General features: G+C 33.2%; 1 protein-coding gene across 2 annotated transcripts in view; it reads right to left on the minus strand.

Annotated features, from left to right (window-relative positions):
- The window catches only part of CALCRL (calcitonin receptor like receptor), a 103858-nt gene that overhangs the window by 21808 nt on the left and 60629 nt on the right, over positions 1–21421 (minus strand). For both annotated transcript variants that reach the window (XM_077154389.1, XM_077154388.1), the window contains 4 exons: positions 21204–21339; positions 18017–18127; positions 17807–17919; positions 16214–16305 (listed from right to left, as the gene is read on the minus strand). In XM_077154389.1, coding sequence (XP_077010504.1) covers positions 16214–16305; positions 17807–17919; positions 18017–18127; positions 21204–21339 — 452 coding nt within the window. The remainder of the gene's footprint in view (positions 1–16213; positions 16306–17806; positions 17920–18016; positions 18128–21203; positions 21340–21421) is intronic.

Raw genomic sequence — 21421 nt, forward strand, 5'->3', positions numbered from 1 at the left:
ACTAAAGGGCCAATTCAAGTGCCTCCTCTTCCATGAAGCCTTTCTTCAGGGGCTTTTTGTAAACAATGTTTTGAAATAATAGAATGGAATCCATTTGAAACTGAATGCTTAATATCAAAACCCAACAATGAATAAGAGGACACAAGGAATCATTTCATTACAGACACATAAAAGCTTATTATGAATATTTTACAGAATTATCTATTCTAATTTCTAACCTATATCATCCATCCTATAAAACTCATACCAAAGACTTCTGCTTTGGAAACTCTAAGGAGGCTTTCACAATTTGTATTACTGCATTTCTTTATCCTAAATGGATTATGTACACAGGGTATTACAGTTAGACTGGGAGACCAAAATTTTCTGCTTTTAAAATGCAGAGTTTAGGCTATATTATATCTGAAATTTCTTCCAGAAATAAGTCTGTGGCCCATATATATAGCTGTAGTATTTTAAGGAAACTGGAAGTGAATGTAATCAAAATCATAACTTATGAATCATTAATATATGCAATTAAGGGAGGCTTCAAGACAATTGACTCTTGAAGCAACCTTTCAGTGTGGGTAAGTTAGTCATATATGGATAAATATGAGAACTCATTCTGGATTCCATCAAAATAGAAACAGCTGGGAACTGCTGGTACTTTTATAGTAGAGAGTTGTTTACGTTGTCTTTGCAGCACATGGGGAGTAGTGAGATGCAGGCAGGGTTCAAGCCACAGAGTATAGATGATATTTTGTAGAAATGAAGAATTCTTGAAAGTATTTGAACAAAGGAGTGGCATTATTCCTGTTATTATTTAAGGAAATTCAACATAAGGGTAAAAAGGCCCATTTTCAATGAAATGCCACAGCAGCACATGATTACTTTGTGTTCATTAAGAATGAAGAGAATTGATGAATATAAGAAAAGGCCTGGTAAAAGAATATTCTTTTCAAATGACTTATGTTACTTTTAGTTCACTTCTTATAATTTATTCTTTCCTACTATGATAAAAGTTAAACGAAGTATAAAATTTGTCAACATGATCTTATTTTTAAATGCCTGCCTTAAGCTTACCCTGAGTCTATGGAGTGCCAAGTATTGTTTAGGGAGGAAATGCTTATCCATGCAAATGTGTATTTTTAGTAACAGAATTTGAGTACCTAACTTACTGTCATGGGAAAAGAAAATGTTTTCTTTAACGGGCTATTCTGCCCTCTCTTGCTGAACACACTTATATTCAGACCCATGGGTAAGATATATATAAACAATAAAATTACATACTTTTCAAATTATGACCAAAAGACTGGGAAATTCTGCCTAGACAGCAAATCTAACATATGTGTAAGGAGTAAATTGGAATGAAGGAAAGCAAGTGTTAAATAAGCCTTTCAGAAATAGCAATTCTTAATAGAAATTAGACCTGAAAGATAGGAACAAGGAATGTAATATGAATAGCATTTATAGTATAACGGTTGCTATTTTTAATATTCACATGTGACAAGTTTGGACAGAAGTAAAATAAAATGCTACCTCTAATTAGTTGAAAACAATCTAAATTTTACTTGTGCTTACTTAAGTGTCCTGCTCTTCTCTTGTGATAGTCTATTTCAGGTCTTCTCAGAATTCCCTTTTTTATCTTGACCCTGCTCCCACCTCAATCTGCCTCGAAAGTTAAGGATTTAAACATGGTATGTGCTTTCTTCTAAGGGTATGATTAGTCTGAGTACAGTTAAGAAAAATAAAGGTTTCTTATCTTCTTATTTGTGATAAAAGATTATACTGTTTTTCCCTCTTTTAGACCCAAACAATATCATGCTATGGCAAAGTTTTGAAATAGGAGAATGTAATCCACTTGAACAATTTCAAAACCAAATAAATGCTTAAGAGGACATAAGGAATCATTTCATTACAGGGACATAAAAGCTATTTTGAGTGTTTTACAAAATTGTCTGATTAATATGGTTGTGGTTTAAAGCTGTATATACTCCAGAAAAGATCATATTCCATGGTCCATTCCTCTGGGTGTAGACCTATTTTGGGTGGGACCTCTTGAATAGGATATTTCAGTTGAGGCCTGCCTCAGTTGGGTCTTAATCCTCCTACTGGAATCCTTTATAAGAAGTTGAGAGAGAAGGACTCACACAGAAGCTAATAGAGACCAATGGTAAAAGGGAGAAACACGCAGAAGCTCAGAGAGGAAGCCACTGAGGCCAAAAGCTGGAAGCAACAAAACCTCAGGAGAAAAGGAAGAGACAAGCCTTGAGCCTTTCCATGTGACAGAGGAGTCCTGGATTGCCAGCAGCCTTTCTTCAGGAAAAGGTATCATCCTGTTGATGCCTCCTTGATTTGGATGTTTTCATGGCCCCAGAACTGTAAGCTTGTAAGTTAATAAATTCCCATTGTAAAGGCCAACCCATTTCTGCTATATTGCATTTCATCAGCTTTTAACAAACTAAAACAATGGTCAACCTAAGTAATCTAGCCCATATAACTCAAACAAAAGATTTCTGCTTTGGAAATTGATAGCCGGTTTAGCTGTCCAAACTGTTGTATTAAATTGGACCACTGCCAAATGATTTCACTTCATGTTGAATAAATATATACTACCGTCTCATATATTAGCCTGTTGCTTTAGTTTCTTCCATTTTTGCCTCAAAGTACTGTGGAACAAATAAGTCCAGACAGATGCTATCTGACATACGGTTTTTATCAATGCCTAGAGGTAGAAATAGCTTTGATTTTTCTAGTGCTACAAGAGGTAGAAATAGCTTTGATTTTTCTAGTGCTACATATTGTTTCCTTTTAACCATATTTGTTAAGACATGTAAGTGGATTGATATAAATTATCTCAACTTGTAAATGAAAACCAAGAACATGTCATTAGTAAACACACTGGTTTCTTTAAATGAAACCCTAAAATATTTCTGTATTTTTTCAAGTGCTGACCTGCAATCAATTTTACTTACCCTAAATTCTTAAGTGTTCTTATTTTACTCAAAATATTAGAAGTAATTATTTTATAAGATTAGAGAGTATATTATAAAAGAACTTTCTGTTTCATTTAAATTTTATAATATCCCTTTCTATCCTAGTATAACCACAGAACAGAAAATGTGGTTTGTGCAAATTGATTGTTTCCATTTCACATTCTCTACATATGATTTTTTTAGTAGCGAAGTTGTAGATTTTGAGAGAGAAATGCAGAAAATACAGAGTTCTTACACATCTCTACAAATGGCTTTTTTAGAACACAATTTCAGTATCCAGGTTTGAAAGTTACAGAGGCAGTTGCTACAAGCGTGTCAACAAAAACATCACACTTCATGTGCAGTGTAGCCATATCCCGTCAGCTCTCTTTTGGAACAATAAGAGTGAGATAGCATCAAGTCAATACCAGGTGGTAGTTTAGAGAGGGTTTTAGAGTCTGACCTAAATCCAGGCTCTGCCAGGTACTGACAGTCCAACTTTAGGCACACTTTTTAACATCCCTAAGCTTGTTTCCTCATCTTCTAATATAGGGATAATAAAAGCCTCATAAGATTCCTTTGAAGTTTAAATGAGATAAATCATGTAAAGTGCTTAGCATAATACCTAACCCAAGGTGAGTATTTAATATTAGCTAGCTATTTTGAGGGGTGGAGGGGCGGGGGAAGGTGCATGGTCCGGGCATCGTACCCAGGTCTCCTGCTTGGCAGGCGTAAATTCTGCCAGTGAGCTATGCTGTTATTTTTTAACATAGTTACATTGCTGATTTTAATCAAGTTCTTTAATGATTTTCTGCCATAAATAATATAGCATGAAGGTTCACCTCACTACTATATAAAACTGCCTCTATATCAAAAGAAAAAGTATAATGTTCTAAATAACTTATGGAAATAGTAAAGAAACTATAATCCTTTGATTACAAAACACAAGGATTTAGCATTACATAAAGAGAATTCCTGAAGATGAAGGGCAGTAGGTTATGCAATCTAAATTCTGTTCCCAGAGAATTTCATCCTTGCCATAATTGTTTCCAAATTACCGCTTTCACTATTATGCTGACCCAGAGCATGATGTTGCTCTACCTTCAAAGTTCTTTCAAAGCATGAACAAAAAACTTGCCTTTGTTTTTCCATTTAGTTTTATGTGCGCTAGAAATTTCTAAACTACTTTCTTCAGTACTAATCATAAGCAATACCACTCATGGAAGGAGGAAATACAAGCAATTTAAGAAGAGCTCAGTCTACCAATTATTGCTTTCTTACTTTAGCTTAACTAATAAAATTCCCAAATGCTTAGACCTTTTCCCAAGAAAACATTAGCCATGTATCCAGAGGGAAAGCACATATCATATCTCAACACTGCCCAAAACAGCAGGCAGTTGAAAACAAATATATTAAATGAAATAGCAGTGTGACTAACTTTTTCCACTAAATGTAACTTTGAGTTGATGGTAACACCTGGCTGTATATGTGAATGGATATAACACCTATCAGGAGCCCTCTTTTGGAGATGCTGGTGATCCATATGGCCACATCAGAAAGACCTCAAGAAAGTTGTCAGCAAAGTTGCTCAATGAAAGTCCTTGTGGAGGAGAAATGCTTGCTCTTTCACTGTCACGCCCCATCCTTCCCTACTCTCAACTTATAAGCCTGCCTATTTAATGTAACATATGAGTACAGTAGTTCATAAGAAACAGCTATGCTCATTTTGTTTGGCTAACTCATTTCCTCTCATTTGTGAACTGTCCTGGTTTCTGAATGGACAGGAAATGAAGAGAAGAAAGGTTTACTGAATGTCTGCAATTCTTACACTCAAAAAACAAACAAACAATCAAAAACACATAAACCTTTTAAAGGTAAAATTCGTAGTAATAGCAGCTACTATTTATTGAGTACTTTGAATATACCAGCACAAAGATAAACATCTTACATTCATTTTCTCATTCAACCACTCCTGTGAGTATCATCTTACTTTAAGAAACTGAGTTAAGTTGCTCAAGGTCAAAATCTTAGTAACTGTTCTATTGAATTTGAATGTTGACATTCTTAGGAAAGCAAAAACTTTAAGGCTTCTGTGTATTTTACTATCCATTTAATCATTTGTATCTATTTATTGATGCACAATAATGCATTGGGTACAGTTTTCTATGTATTGAGGAAGCAGCTGTGAATAAGACAAGCAATACCTTGATCTCATATTAGTCGTGTCACAGTGGAGGACAAATAGGCATATTAAATAAACAGTGTGACTTCAGATAGTGTTATATATTTCCAGAAACTAAAGAAAGATTAGGAGGAAGAAGAAGACTGTGGCTTGGGTGAGGTGAAGACCCAAGACAGAGATGAATCAAGAGAAGATATGGGATAAAAGTATTCCTAGCAGAAAAATGAAAGCTCTGAACTTGAAGTTTTTGAGAAGCAGGAAGGACAGGCAATATGAATAGAGGATAAGGCAGAAGTCCATGTTTTTTTTTCCCCTCATGCTATTAAGAAAATTATAATCAATGGGCATAATTTGGTGAATGATTCTTGATTCTGAAGTCACCTTATTTTGTATTGTATCTTAATGTTCTATCAGCAAATACTTTCAGCATATTACTCAGTTATTCCTAGTTTCCTTTCTTTAAATACTAAAAACTATAAGCTACAGTTGGAAGGTTTACTTTGATTTTCTCTTCAAATATAGGCATATCGGGTGGGCCGCGGTGGCTCAGCGGGCAAAGTGCTTGCCTGCTATGCCGGAGGACCTCGGTTCGATTCCCGGCCCCAGCCCATGTAACAAAAAGCGGAGAAACAGAATACAATAAAACAAGAAAATGTTTAAAAAAAAATGTTTCCCTTTCTTCCTTCCTTCCTTCCTTCTATCCTTCCTTCCTTCTCTCTGTCTTTCCTTTTAAAAAAAAAAAAAAAAAAAAAAAAAAAAAAAAATATAGGCATATCTATGGGGACAAAAACTATGTTTACTAGAGTGGAAAACTGGATTGTAAAATATATTGTGTCTCGGAAGAGAAAAAGTTATATTAGTTCTATTCTCTATTTTAAATTGCAAAATTTTAATCCATTCAAATAACTGTATAGATTTTGCACCAAGAAATGAATCATTGGCTTTGTTGAAAATATTTCTTGTCATTCTGTTCCCAAGAAAATTTAGGTATGCTTAAATTGCATTTATATTTCAGTTTGCTCAAGGATAATATCAATTTGCTGAAGGATAATTATCAAAAAATAGCAGTATAAATGGAACGATGTGATCTTTGAGATACTGTTATGGCTTTAAATAGCGTATCTGTTGTTTACATTCTCTAATTCAGTTATTTACTTTTTATTTCCATACCCGGGACTCTCTTCCTTTGTAAACTAGTAACAGATTTATATTATAGAGAAACTGATTTTTTATTAGAGGAAATGTATTACTTCTTGTACTCATCTGTCTTTATTCATATTTGATACTCTCATATGGAAATTCAATGCTTTTGTTATAAAACTACAATTGGACATATTTTAAATTTTCCAACTAAGGCACACATGATTAAATAGGAAAGTTTTCAGCTCTTACCAAGTTCAGTGTGAGGGGTGGATTTTTCAAGACCTTGATTAAAATTCATTAATTTGGAAAAAGACTGAGTGAGCATGATCTAACAAAACATTATAAGAAAAAAAAAACAGTTAAAGAAACAGTATTTAATTTTAAGATGAAGAACCTTGGATGCATGCAATAAACTAGGATATATCTCCTGATCATAGTACATAACAAGCTTACAATGAATGAAATATACATGAGTTAAGAAAGCAAAGATGATCCTGGATAGGGAGACTGAGAGTTGTGGGGTTTAGGAGCCATTCATTGACTATATCTGAACTCAGCCCTTGTTAAACCAGTTACAGTACATATTTGCCAGGTTTTAAGCAAACTCCTTAAGGGAAATTTCTGATTTCCAGTCAGATACATCAGGAAGTAATTTGTAGAACAATATTCTCCATTCTACATGTTTCATTCTAAGGTTTCTTTAACTTGTTAGCAACCCTGACTGTGCTTATAATTGATTTAAAGGTTGAATCATGCATAATTTTCAGGAGAAAAATGATCACTTACAAAAGAATAGCATACATGTTTTGATCCAAGAGAAATAAGAAGAAACAGAAAAGGAGATAAAAATTCACAATAGTGAATAAATATATTTAGGTATGATCTAAGAAAAAAGGTTAGAATTTGGATCATGTATCGTGAAAAGCAGAAATAAAAAACATTAAAGAGTTATTTTAAGAAGTTAGATTGAGAAAGTTTTGGTCTATAAACTTGATAGAGTTTTTTTTTTTTTGTGGCTGAATTTTATTACTCCTTATTGCAGCTACCTAGAAACAATATCGTTTGTCTATATAGTTAAAAATAATTCAAGTTAGCTTTAAAATTGGTCAGGATCAGGGTCTGAATTGTCAGCAAAGTGAAGATGTTTTATAAAAAAGCCTGAACCATTCTTTTTCCCATATAAGCCAGATGTTATATGCTCTCATTTATGTGCAAGAAGATGGGGCCTTTTGTCTATGTTGAAAATAAGAGCGGAGTTTTGCTATGCTTTCAGATTTTTAACAGTAATTAAGATATAATTTATAACTAATTCCAGTAAAGTTTATTTATTTTTTTTATCTAAACAGTTCTGCTTTGTTTTTCCAAAGATCATTATGACTAAGAGTCATTGCCTCTCAAGGCTTGGCAAACCCCAAAGTTATGTGTCTATCTGTCACCCTCCCTTTCTGTTCCCTTTCTTTTTATCTCCCGCTCTGACTCTTTCCTTTAATTGGCTCTAATATAAAACTGAAGTATATCTGGTGAAGAGTGTTACATGTTCTCTGTTTCTAATTTAAAGCATAGATGAGTAGTAGAGTTTTCTCTCTCTAGAGAGAGAATAACAAACAGTCCCCTAAATCAATTTTTTTGTAAGGTTCTTGTTTTTTATCAGGGTGGGTCAGTGATCCTCAATTCCCACCCACCAAAAAAGTTTCCTCTAGCAAAGACTAAGCAAGAATGACTGTAATAAGAGGAACTGACATGAGAAGCAGAAAGAATATGTTGATAGATTTTTTTATACACAATGATTTTATGTGAAACATAAGCTTCTCTAGGAATTGTCTCCAGATTAATTGAAAGAAAGCTAATAATTTTGTTTGGCTCTGATTATATAAACATTCTTCATTAACAATTCAGTAGTGGTTTCTGATATGGCTGTGGTCATCCTTTGATAGAACAGCAGTTTATATTACATAGACTACTGATTAGAATTGTAAGGAGTCAGTGAGAAGTAGCCTAATGCCTTTGTTATTTTTTGATGGAGTCAGTGAGGCCCTTAAAAACTCAAGGGATTTATCCAGGGACACAGACAGGTATGGGAAAGTTAGTCCTAGAAGTAAGCTTCCAAACCAGTTCATGTGATCATTCCTCAAAAATTTATTGGGTGCCATGTATGTGCAAGGCTCAACTAGGGACCAAGGTCCCTAGTATGTGCAAGCTTCCCAGCCCCAGGATAGGTAAAGAAACAAAGCAAATGTAATTCCTACTCTCATGGAGCTCCCTTTGTGATATTCTTTCATTACTCCTAGTGACTTGTCCTGTTTTAATAGATAGTAGTAGAGTTCTTATTTAAGTAGATATATAGAAGGGCCTTAAAGTCAAAAACTACGAAGGATCCAAGTACTGAGTAAACTATTTGGTATCTTGTTAAGCATAAAAAGTTTTATTATTTTTGATTGATTTACTTAACCACAAGTTTTCCTGATATAATTGTTTTACTAATTTTGTTTGTAAAATTTTTCATTCAATGTTTATTTTTCTACAGGAACATCATAGTAGTTTCTTTATAATTTTGGTGCATCAACATCATAGTAGTTTCTTTATAATTTTGGTGCATCTAGGACTAGAAATTGTGTTCTTTAATTTGTTTTTACATAATATGCCTACCTGGGCTGGATATTTAAATTAAAAGCTTTTAGTGGACTAATACGAAGGAACACATAAGGACAATAGTATTTTCTGAACCAGGCACTCTGCTTAGCACTGTAAATGGATATCCTCAGCCCTTACAAACATCAAAGCTATGCTGCAGATACTAATATTATCTGCATTGTAAAAATGTGTAATTGAGAGTTGGAGGAATGAAAGAACTTGCTCCATGTTACACAGGTGGTAAGTGACAAAGGTGGATTCTGAGATCAGACTTGCCTGTTCAGAGCACACATTGTTAATCATTCCCCTCTAATGATGTGTCCAAACATAAAAAGTATTTAGAATGTTATATCTGCGTCTTACTTAAAGAGGGTTTCGTGTTTAATTTAAAGCCTAAGAATGTATAAAAGAAAGAAACATTTGCAGATCTTCTTCTTTCTGTTCAGTCTTCAATTTTAGAGGCAAAGTCAAATAAAATAGCTGAGCCTAACAGAAAGACTACAAATCAAGAGAAATTCTAGGAAAGTTAATGTCTTCATTTCTTATTGCTTACAATTTTTACTTTTTGAAATTCTACCTATTTTTAGGTGCTTGATTCAATAAGAGTATCACTTCCAAGAATCATCTTCTGATTCTGTGAGTCAGAATAAGTTTTTCCTTCTTCTGGGTTCCTACAGCTCCTTGTAACTCAGCAATGCCACTTGTATTTGACTTGTATTACTAGGGGGTTAATGGTTGATGACCACATACGTGTAGTCTGTGGGCTTACCTGATTGATAAAGTCTAATGATAAAAGAAGTAACTCTGTGTACCAGGAGATTCCTACATGCCAGATGTCATGCTCGCATACTTTACCCAGGTACTTTAAACAACATTATGACCCATTTTAAAGAAACTGAGACTTATTGAAAGGCAGAATCATGAGATCTGAAAGCTTCCAGTGTTTTTAACCAGTGTATTGTACTTTCCATTAAAATTATGTCCAAAATTGGGTGCACACTAAGTAATCATTGATAGATTCTTATTTTTTTTAGTTCACTATAGAAAATGAACAATTAATTTTACTTATAGTATAGACAATGTATTAATTTAAAACTTTAATTTTCCTTTTTATGTAGAGGTCAAGAACCAAATTCTATATATTAACAGGACCTTCATCTATTTTAACAAGGTTTTGCCTATGGAGCTAGACTAATGTGTGTTTTTCATAATGCATGCTGCACATCTTTTTAAAAGCATGAAAACTTCAGCAAATAACAGATACGCTTACGCATACAGTGCTCTTGCAATAATAAAATTTCTTTCTCTTTCTGTGACAAGCAAGCACATTCACACATGAAACATGAGGACAATATTTGGAAAAACACTAAATTTCTGGCCTCTCTTTTGAAATGCGAAATGTATCTACAGAATGTATCTCAAGCTAATGTACTGAGAGTGATTGTACAAAATCTTATTTAAAATAAGTGCTTTACCATAGAGAAGATAAATTAATTCTGAAATTTTAAAATTTCAAGCCTTCAATTAAAAACTAAAATTACCTGTGAATGTTGGTTGAATGGTATTCGTTTTTTCGTTAAACATGTGACTATAGATAAAAACCATTGAACCAGATTTTCTTTCCATTCCTAATTAATAATAAATATAGTTACCTGTATAGATTATTTTTAGCTCACAAAATGCACAAATAACTAACTTATTTATTGAGATTACGTATTTTGACAAAATATTAACTCTTTCATTATGATCTTTTTTTCCCAATTTTCTAAATTACTGCTTTATTCATATAATTTGGGGCCTGGAAGGCTCATTAGAGACCATCAGGTCCAGCTGTAAACTCAATCTAGGAATCCCACTCTTCAGCCTTCCTGACAGGATGACTTCAAAGCTCTGCCTGTAAACCTTCAATGACAGGAAGTTCAATTGGTCAATTGCTGGTTCTTTCATTTTTATTTAGCTTTTAGAGCTTTGTTTTAAAAAGTTGAGTCAAATATTTTTCCTCCCTAAGCCATACAAACTCTATTACCAATTATAATTATATTTGGATTTGCAATGTCATCTATTTTACCCCCTAATTTTCTCTTTTTCTGACCTAAATTCTTGGTACCTTGATTTTATTTTCTTCAATTTCTTTACCATCCTGATAAGACAATTCTTATAACATGCTGTTTTCCTCTTTCAAAGTCAGTCTATGGTGGGTGGAGTGCGGGAGAGGTCTGATTAGAGATTTGGAATTGGATATTGAGCCTTTATAGGCATTACATGGTCTGCAATATTGTTCTCCTTTGGCAGCCACACTATTGCCTCATTAGTTCACAGTGAGCTTTTGTTCCACTAAATCTTAGGCTCTTAAACATGAAGCTTTACTAATTTCCTCTTTGACTTTATAGAATCGATGTGGAACTTTACTTACATAGTTGCTTAATTCAAACTTGTTTGGGACCACAGTACTTGGAATTCTAGGAGACCATTTTTGTCTTTCTGACTACTGATTTTGGCACACAATATAATTGCTATATTTATTAACTTCATGTCCTTCAAATTTTGCTATTTTGGCTTATTACGTGTGGAATAAAAATAGATCTTTTAATCTAAAGAGTATCAGCTATATTTGTTTTAAATTTGCAGAGATGGTGGTCCCCAAAATGGTAATAAATATGGGGTTTCCACTGCAGTTTCAGAGATACTAAAGTAATGAATTCTGAAAAATTTCACTGAGGAAATGGTGCTAAAGATTAACTCTGAAAGATGAGTAGTTCACCTAGGCCAGGAAGAAAGAGAAGTGGAAGAAAGAGCATTCAGTTATAGGGCAAGCTAATGATTTTGATTTTACATGAATTACAATGGGAAGTCTAATTTTTAAAGCAGAGGATGACAAAACCAGATCTTTATTTGATCTAAATCTTTGAAAATATCATTCTGGCTGCTAAATGGAGCACCGAATGAAGAGAGGGTGAAAGTAGATCAGACAAGGCGGTGGTAGTAGAGATCAAGAAAACGGAACAGATTAGAGGGATTTTAGGAGGTAAAATCCACAGAATATGTTGATAGAAAGATACGGAGGGAAAAAGGAGAGCAAAGCATCACAGATTATTCCTCAATATCTGGCTAATGCAACTGGATTCATTTCATTAGTCATTCTGGAAGCACACCAACTTTGAACTGGGAGAGAGTACATAATGTGAATCTGATTTTGCACATGTTGATTTTTAGATATTTTTGAGATAATGTATTCCAAGAACCCTAAAAATAGCTATACCCTTTGACCAAGTAATTCCTAGATTCTGGGGACATAGTCTAAAAGCCAATATATGGCTAAAAGCATATTGATTTTTAGATACTTTTTGAGTTGGGAGAGGGTACATAATGTGAATTTGATTTTGTACACGTTGATTTTTAGATACTTTTGAGATAATGTATTCCAAGAACCGTAAAAATGTCTATACCCTTGACCAAGTAATCCCCAAATTCAGGTGATATAGCCTAAAAAATACTATAAAATATGGGGAAAGTCATGGCTAAAAATGCCCTCTGAGGCATTTTTTTATTAATAGTATTAATTGGAAGCAATGTTAATGTTCAAAAATAGAAGAATGATTTAATAAGCTTAGTAAACCTCCTAAATGGAATGTTAGTTACTATTTCAAATGGTTGTCTTAAGAACTCTGTAATGACATAGAAAACATTAAGTATATAATGCTAACATTAAGTATATAATTATGAAAGCATGTAAAATAATTGGCAAACAAAAATTAAATCTTTATAAAAACAAATGGATAGGAAATAAAACTGGAAAAATACAAGAACCTGCTTGATAGGATATTTGAGTTATATGTATATTTATTTCTTTTATTTATTTAAAAAAGTGACATGCTTATAGATTTTTTAATTTTTATATTAAAAAATAATTTCTTATTTCTTATTTCCCAAGATTATATTTTTTATCTTTTTTTGTTGTTGTTAATTAAGGGTGACTAAAAATAGATACATTCAAAACTTACAACATTTTTCTCTGAGATTTGTTAAGATAGTCTTCAAACTCCCCCCCCCCCCGTGATTTATTCTTTATGCCTTTATGGTAGAGGCTAAATTACTTTATATTCAGCAATAGTTGAAAAAATTTTCTTAGCTTATATTTAGTTGCATTTAAGTTCATTCTTTCTCTGTGTTTGTGGTATGTGTATGTATGTTCTGTATAGTAGATATGTAAATTTCATGAACTAAAAATCTGAGTTCTAGAATACTTCTTAGAATTTGAAGACATTTGAAGTTAGTTGCATCATATTTATTCCTCTGTTCAGAGTAAAAAAAAGTCATATAGAGATATTGACTGTACTTTAGGGCTTCAGTTTCTGTGTGAGACCACAGGAAGAGATGTTTATTTGGTATAAAATTTGTATTTTGTGTGGCACAATATCTAGTTTGACCTATATGGCCAGTTTATTTAAACAACATAATTACATGGAGATTAGAACAAGGAATGAGATCTTGTTATTCTGTGCAGGTTGATGTAATACCCTAATCCATCCTAGAGTATTTGGGGCAAAAAATAAAAGTGTTTGCAAAGGCCCCTTGAGGGAAGAATGTGGAAATATTAAACTTCCCCACCTCAGGAATTCATGATATTCTCACAAATATTAGAGACTCCAGTTTAATAAGTCAAGCCCTTGATGTTGGGGCCTGCCCAGTGAATTATTCTTTCAAAGGAGAGGTTAGGCCTGCTTATAATTGTGCCTGAGAGTCACCCCCAGAGAACCTCTTTTGTTGCTCAGCCAACTCTGCAGAGAGACTCACTATCCTCCTGCCTACATGAAACATGACTCCCAGGGCTATAGATCTCCCTGTCAATGTGGGACATGACTCCCAGGGATGAGCCTGGCTCTGGTATCATGCGGTTGAGAATGACTTCTTGACCAAAAGGGGGAAAAGAAATGAAACAAAATAAAGTTTCAGTGGCTAAGAGATTTCAAATAAAGTCAAGAAGTTATTCTGGAAGCTATTCTTATGCATTATATAGACATACCATTTAAGTTTCTGGTGTATTGGAGTAGCTAGAGGGAAAGACACAAAGCTGTTGAACTGTAGTCCCATAGACTGGATTCTTGATGTGACTGTATAATTGTATAGCTTTTTATCATGTGACTGCGCGATTGTGACTGACACTCCCTTTATCCAGTGTATGGGCAGATGAGTAATAAAATAAATAAAAAATAAACAAATAATGAAGGGGAATAAGGGGTATTGGATATTTTAGGTGTTGTTTCATGTTTTAATTTTTATTTTATTTTTTTCTTGGAGTAATGAAAATGTTCTAAAATTGGTTGTGGTGATGAATGCACAACTATATGATGATACTGTGAGCCATTTGATTGTATACTTTGGATGGATTATTTGGTATGTGAATATATCTCAATAAAATTGCATTAAGAAGAGTCATATTTTCAAATTCAGACACCTTAAATTTTTTTTTTTCTTTATACATGGGCAGGCACTGGGAATCAAACCTGGGTCCTCTGGCATGGCAGGCAAGCATTCTCGCCTGCTGAGCCACCATGGCCTGCCCCGGACACCTTAAATTTTTAAACTGTAAAGATTTTGTTTTCAGGAATAAAGACAACATCGACTGAATCTTTCTTAAACTGATTGGTCATTTTATTATACTACATGGGAATTTAAAATTTCAACTTCACTTTCTGCCTTTAAATCCACTAATTTAAATTTTAATCCTGTCTTACCTATTAGGTTTATTGGTATTAGCAATACTGTTTTTCACTTTGTCAGTTATCTTAAAGAATATATCACTGTGGGCTCGAGGTATTATTTGAAACTTTTCACTTTGAAAAATGGTTTATTTTCCATTCTTTAGATCAAGTACTTTTAATCTATTAGTTAAACATAATGAAGTTTTTCCTATTTTAAGACTACTATTCATTTTTAAAATTTTGTATGAATTAAGAGTAGTCAAGAGAATGTAGAGGCAATTGATATGGCCTAACTAACTTTAAAACCAGTGACTAAGACCTGGCAGTTTGTTTGTTTTGAGCAAGTACTTTTTGGTAACTTATAAAGTGTAGCAAATTTCAGTCATTAAGAAATGTCTTCTGTATTTCAGGTTAAAAATTAATTTCAACTTATTTTGATTAATTTTGGCACACTTTATTCAAAAATATGTCCCATTTAAAAATTTATTCAGATATTTAGATTATAGAGCAGGATTTTAAAAGTGAGTTTCTAAAGGTCCCTAGATAATATCATAAACCCAAAATTCCGTTATAAAGTGTCCATGAAGATTCCCCAAAATAACTAATGTTGAGGATTCTTAAATCGCAAGTTTGCCAAAAATGGCATTCTAATGTATTCTCCAGATCCAATGATTTTAAACCCAACCAGTTCGTGTTTATTTTGTTATTTGATGGACTCTGGATATTTGATGGACTCTGAGATATAAGCTGATGCTTTAGAAACATATGCGCCTAAAATTCAACTGTCTGATAATTTCTGGATTTGGATTATTTTGATGGTTACTACTGTACATGGTTCTGTAGCTGCTAATGCTCGAGGATATTGATGAAGATGATAGTGATGCTGTTGCTACTGCTGGTGATGATGATGATAATACAATGAAATGTAGCTATTAAATGTTGTACACTGCATTCTATAACTTCCGGTAGTGATCAAAATGATGAAAACCATGTTACAACAGTAGGGAAAATAATGCATATTTTGAAATTTATTTTCCTATAAATGACAAAAGAATTATTTGTCAATTGGTAGAATCAAGAAATAGAGTTGGCTCCCAAGGAGAAAAATGAAAGGAGTAAATTTCAAAATTAGAAAATATAATTTAACCTTAAGAAAGCTGCTCAAATCAGAAAAAAGCTTACCAGATTATATTTTCAGTATTACATTTTGTATGCCATTGTGATCATTCACAAACAATTCTGGTTCCAATAATGTACCATGTACACTGAGAGTAAAGTTGACCAAAAATTGAAACTTCAATTAAGAAGATCTATAATAGCTGACAGTTCCCAAAGAAAATTAAATATTAGTGTTGCCACCCCTCTGATTACATGACTTCATTCTTACACATCTACTAATCTTGTAATACTAAGCTTAAGATATTTCCTCAACCTCCTCTCTATATACTCTTTACAAAGCCAAGATATGGTCAATTAATTTTAAACATTCATTTTATTTTAAACACTTAAAACCATCTATACTTTGTGTATTTTATTAGTACATGACAGTGTATTCACCAAAGGCTCTTGGCAAAATTTTAAAATATTTTAAATGTACTTACTTGAAATAAAAGAATATGCCAAGCGAAATAAGCAGTGATGCAATAGATAATCCATGCCCAATTATAGTCAGGTAAAACAAATTCAGTGCAGTCTGTGATTTGTATGAATAAAAAACAAAATTAAGGTGCATATTATTACCATAAGTATCTATAATTCTACATTTGTAGAAGCTCAAATTCCATTGACAATATTAGATTTTTTAAAGCTTGAAAAATGATCTGATCAGCTTACAGTCATTTGCCTGTAAACCAATAATAACTTGAATAACATGGAATGAATATGATATTATATAATATTTATATAATGCATAATTTATATAATTTGGAATTTGTATGTATACAGATTTATCATCTGGATTATCAAAATTTATAAAATTTAATGCCCTTTACATTTAAGAACTTATGAATCACATTTTAATATACAAAGTAGTCATTTTATTAATCTATGCTGTATAATATATGTAAGTAGCATTTTATATTTAGGAAGACACTGGCATTTTTAACTCATTATTTTGTGTACCTGAAATCACATGCTAATTTGATGACTGTTTTAATTCAGATCTAAATCCAGATAAGGCTTGTGTTTCTTTTTTTTCTTTGACAAATTTGAGACTCAGGGACAAATCTCAATATGGTTACTTAAAGGATCCTATGATCTGTGTATTTGTGTTTTATCTAACTTCCCCCTTGTTTTGACTTTTTATGTTTCATTTTTATTTATCTGTGTTCTATTTATTTATTTGTAGCTTACCATTTTATTGTATATTATCATAATTCTCTTCAAACCCTTTCCTGAAGGAAGCAAAGGATATATTAACAGTATTTATAATGACAGCTGCCTTTTATCAATTGATTACTATATACCAGGTAGTCTTTGACTTGTATTAAGTCACTAATGAGAGCAGTGAGAGTGGAACTATTGTTATCCTCCATTTTATACAGGAGGGGACTGAGACAGAGAGAGGTTAAATAACTTGCTCAAAGTCACAAGCTGAAAAAGCAGTATCAAGAGGAAGTAGGATATCAGGATTGTCAGTTTTCATCACTGTGACAAACCGCCTCTATATACACACATACAAATCTATAAAGGCATATTCTATCAAACCTTGATTGTCATTTCAAAGTCTGCTTAACTTTGACCTTAATATATGGTGTTAAAAGTAGGAATGTGTTCGAGAGTTACCTTCTAACTGCCAGTCAGAAATGGATCCTTTTGCTGTGTTAACCCCCTGCTGGGCTTAACATGTTTACTTGAGCACAATTCCTGAAGGTAATTTTAGAAATTTAGCCACAAATGAAAGTTTCCACTTCCTTACACTTTTAGAGTATGTTTTCTTTGTAAAATTTGATACCCCAATACTGAGACATAGACTTGTGGATTTACTATCGTTTAACAGGATTGTTTTCTCAGTGTAATGATAGAATCAATAATAATTCTTTCCATGAAGATTTCTTCATTATTCCTCTCAAATTATATTATGAAATGACTACAGTAGAATGGAAAACTGGCTAAATTTTCTCCAATAGTGTATTGGGCAAATAACTTTTCAATGGATACTGCAAATTAAACTTGAGTTAATAATTTTTCCTTACCTTCACTTTCTGATGTGTGTTGACGTTACACTGAGTATAATTTGTCCATGTTCTGTTGCTTGCTGGATGTCTAAACCAGTGTCCATCTTGGTCACAGATCTTTGTAACTTTTTCTTTATTGAAAAATTAAAGAGGAAAGCATTAATTTAATCAGCCTAGGTTTTATTCAATTGATGTCAAGGAGATTTGTATGTGGATTTCTGCTTATACCTGAAGGATCAAAGTCCTGAAAGTAATCAGGGCAGAGCTGCATTGATTCAGTTCCTGCCAGAACATCATTCCAGCACAGCCATCCATCCCAGGTTCTGTTGCAGTAAATACCTGAAGGAGAAATGAAAAAGCATGAGTCTTTAAACAATTCCCTCTAGTTATGCACAAAGACATCAAAGTCTCAATGGTGATTCTTACTCACATATAGTAAGTGCCTTCTGAACATGAAGACATCATATAGAATCTATAACAATCATGGATTTTTCACCAAGGAATTATTAAAATAGTTAAATTTCTAAAATAAATTGAGAAATAACTGAAAATATAATACCAAAACTAAAAAAGAACTACACACAAATATTGCAGCTTTTAATAACACAAATATATTGTGGGTAAACATAAGTATTTGAGATGTTATAATTAAATTGTAACCCTCAGTTGATTCAAAACACATCAAAGAATTTAATGCAATAAATTGCACTGGATTTTCTCATTCACAATTCAAGTATTTAATGTTATATTACCCATTAAATATGTATTTTATGAGGAGATGAGCTCCCACCCCAATCAAGATGGCAATTGAGGAAATTCAGATTCTCTCCCCCCACAGATGTTTTAAACAGTTGGCAAAAAATGACAGAACTATCTTTTTTCTGGAGCTCCAGGAAACAGTTAAAGGTGCACTTATAGAGTGTGTGTTGAATCAAGAAAAAGACAACTTAAAGCTGTAGGATTTCATGGCACCCCAGTTGGCCCCACCCCTACCCCTTCACTGACTCAGTGTGAATCTGGCCCATATTCCTGGTGTGGGTCCCTGGTTCTTGTTTTCAGGGGGAGATGAGTAACACTCATGCATATACTAGGACTAGGTACATTTGGCCCAATCTGTGGTGGCAGACTGAGGAACTGAACCAGGATACTCATCATAGGCTTTTCATCCCAGAATTTGTGCTGTGTGTAGAAGGCAACTCACAGAATGCTGTAGAAGAGAAGTCAGGTTGTGGCTGCCTGGGTAAGGGATTGCTTACTATAGGACGTATAATGCATTGCCCTAAACTTTGAAAAAACTGTTTCCTAGGGAAGACAAATCATTCCTTTCTGTGTAAAAGGGGGAACTCCTAGAAACACACATGCATGCCCAAGACTAGACACATGCATAGCCAGGGTCAGGGAGACCCCAATGCCTGTGTTTTGAGCTATTTTCTAAATGCACTGTATAGATAATTCTGAAGGAGAGCACTTGTACAGGTCAATCTGCAGAGGGAACCTATGGGACACCATCAAGCATACCAATATATGCACTGGGCAAGTTACACAAGGAGAAGTAAAAGAGAATACTGAAAATATATTCAAAGAAATAATAGCTGAAAACTTCTCAAGTTTAACAAAAGACATGAATGTACACATCTAAGATGCTCAGTGAACTCCAAACAGGTAATCCCAAATAGACTCACACCACAACATATTATAATCAAACCACTGAATGCCAAAGATAAAGAGAGAAGTTGGAAAGCCAAAGGAGGGAAGCAATGTGTCATGTACAAGGATTCTCAATAAGAATTGCCGATTTCTCATAAGAAACCATGGAGGCAAGAAGACAGTGGTATTTTTTGTTAAAAGCAAAAATTGCCAACCAAGAATTATATCCAGTAAAACATGTTCAAAAATGAGGGAGAGTGATATATTAAAAATGAGGGAGAGATTAAGACATTCCCAGATAAACAAAAGTTGAAGGAGTTTTTCACCACTAGACTGGCCCTAAAAGTTATGCTAAAGAGAGATGTACAGATTGAGAGAAAAGGACAATAGACAATAGATCAAAGCTGCATGCAGAATGGAAAATCTCTGGTAAATATAAATGCTAGTACCATTGTATTTTTTGTTTGTAATTCCACTTTTTTATTTGTTAAAAAATAGAACGGGCAAATGCATAAAATGTAATAATAAATCAATGGTTTTGGACTTGTATAAGCATTTATTTTGTGACAATAATTACATGAAGGTGGAGTATTGGAGGAATATAAGAAAATAATTTATGTGTACTATTGAAGTTAAAGCAAACGAGATGGTTATAGGTTTAGGATGTTAAATTTAAACTTCATGGTAACTACAAAAAAAAATCTGAAAACATGTGAGTTCATAGAGACAGAAAGTTAGGAGCAGGGGAGAGAATGGAGACTACTTGCATAATGGGAGTAGACTTTCTGTTTGGGGAGTTAGGGAAGTTTTAGTAATGGAAGGTGATGAAGGACCTGTGGGATAGTGAATGTGATTAATCCCACTGAATAGTATGCTAGAAAGTGGTTTGGATGGGAGACTATATGTTGCTATTCCTACAACTGAAAAAAAAAGAATGACTAAACATATAATGACAGTTAAGGGCAATACATAATCCTGGATGGGATCTAATAAGGGAGGAGAAAAGACTCAAAAGGACATAAGCTTTCAATGTTAATTGTCTTTTAACTTGATCATAGCACTTAAGGTAGTTACATAAATGAATGTCCTTGTTCTCAGGAAATACACATGGCAGTATTAAGAGAATGATTTATACAAACTATAGTCAAAATATTCAGAAAATAGAAAGTATGTATTGATTGTTGATCAGAAGTGTTTGATGGTAACAATACTTGACACACATTTTGCTAAATTGATTTTGCAAACTTAAAAACATACTTCTTAATATATGAAATCTACCTAAAAATTAAGCTTATAATATGCCAACCAAGAAAAGCTTTATTATGAAGAGACATTTATAGAAATGTGCAAATATTTTCTCTCAAGTTATAGACCTTATGTCATTATTCTTACAAAAATGGAATAGATTATAACACCCAAATGAGAATTTCCATGCACTGAGTAAGTCAGTACAGTTCAATGGGCACTTGACTAAGCTTCCTGCCTCCAGGAATATATCGCATATTGAATTCATGACTATATGACTACTACTTGAGAAATCTTCAGATAATAAAAGGATTGCTTTGCACATATTTGGTGTTTTGTCAGATTTTAAGTGCAAAATAAATTATGTGTCATAAAATGTTCTTTATAATTATTAACACTGCACATACCAAAAATCTATCAACTAGTCCATATTTAATCATGGACCTTAGGAACACATAATGATGCAATGGGATAGTTTTCCTTTAAAAATATATCATTTTAACAATTGAGTAGGTACTTTTACCTTCTGTTTGTTGAATGGGGTCTTGCATAATTTTTTGATAACATTCATATTGAGCAGTCATTATTTTATTTCTAGTAACACTCAACTGAATTAAATCCTCATGGCTTTCTTCTTCTGATTCTGCTATGACAAGAATCTAAAAGATTATTTTGAAAAGTAAGCAAAAACATTTTAGAATTATGAAAATATTTTTGTCAGAGACAGCAGAAAACAACAAG

The sequence above is a fragment of the Tamandua tetradactyla genome, chromosome 3 (genome assembly GCF_023851605.1).
Source record: "Tamandua tetradactyla isolate mTamTet1 chromosome 3, mTamTet1.pri, whole genome shotgun sequence".
In the NCBI taxonomy this organism is placed as follows: Eukaryota; Metazoa; Chordata; class Mammalia; order Pilosa; family Myrmecophagidae; genus Tamandua; species Tamandua tetradactyla.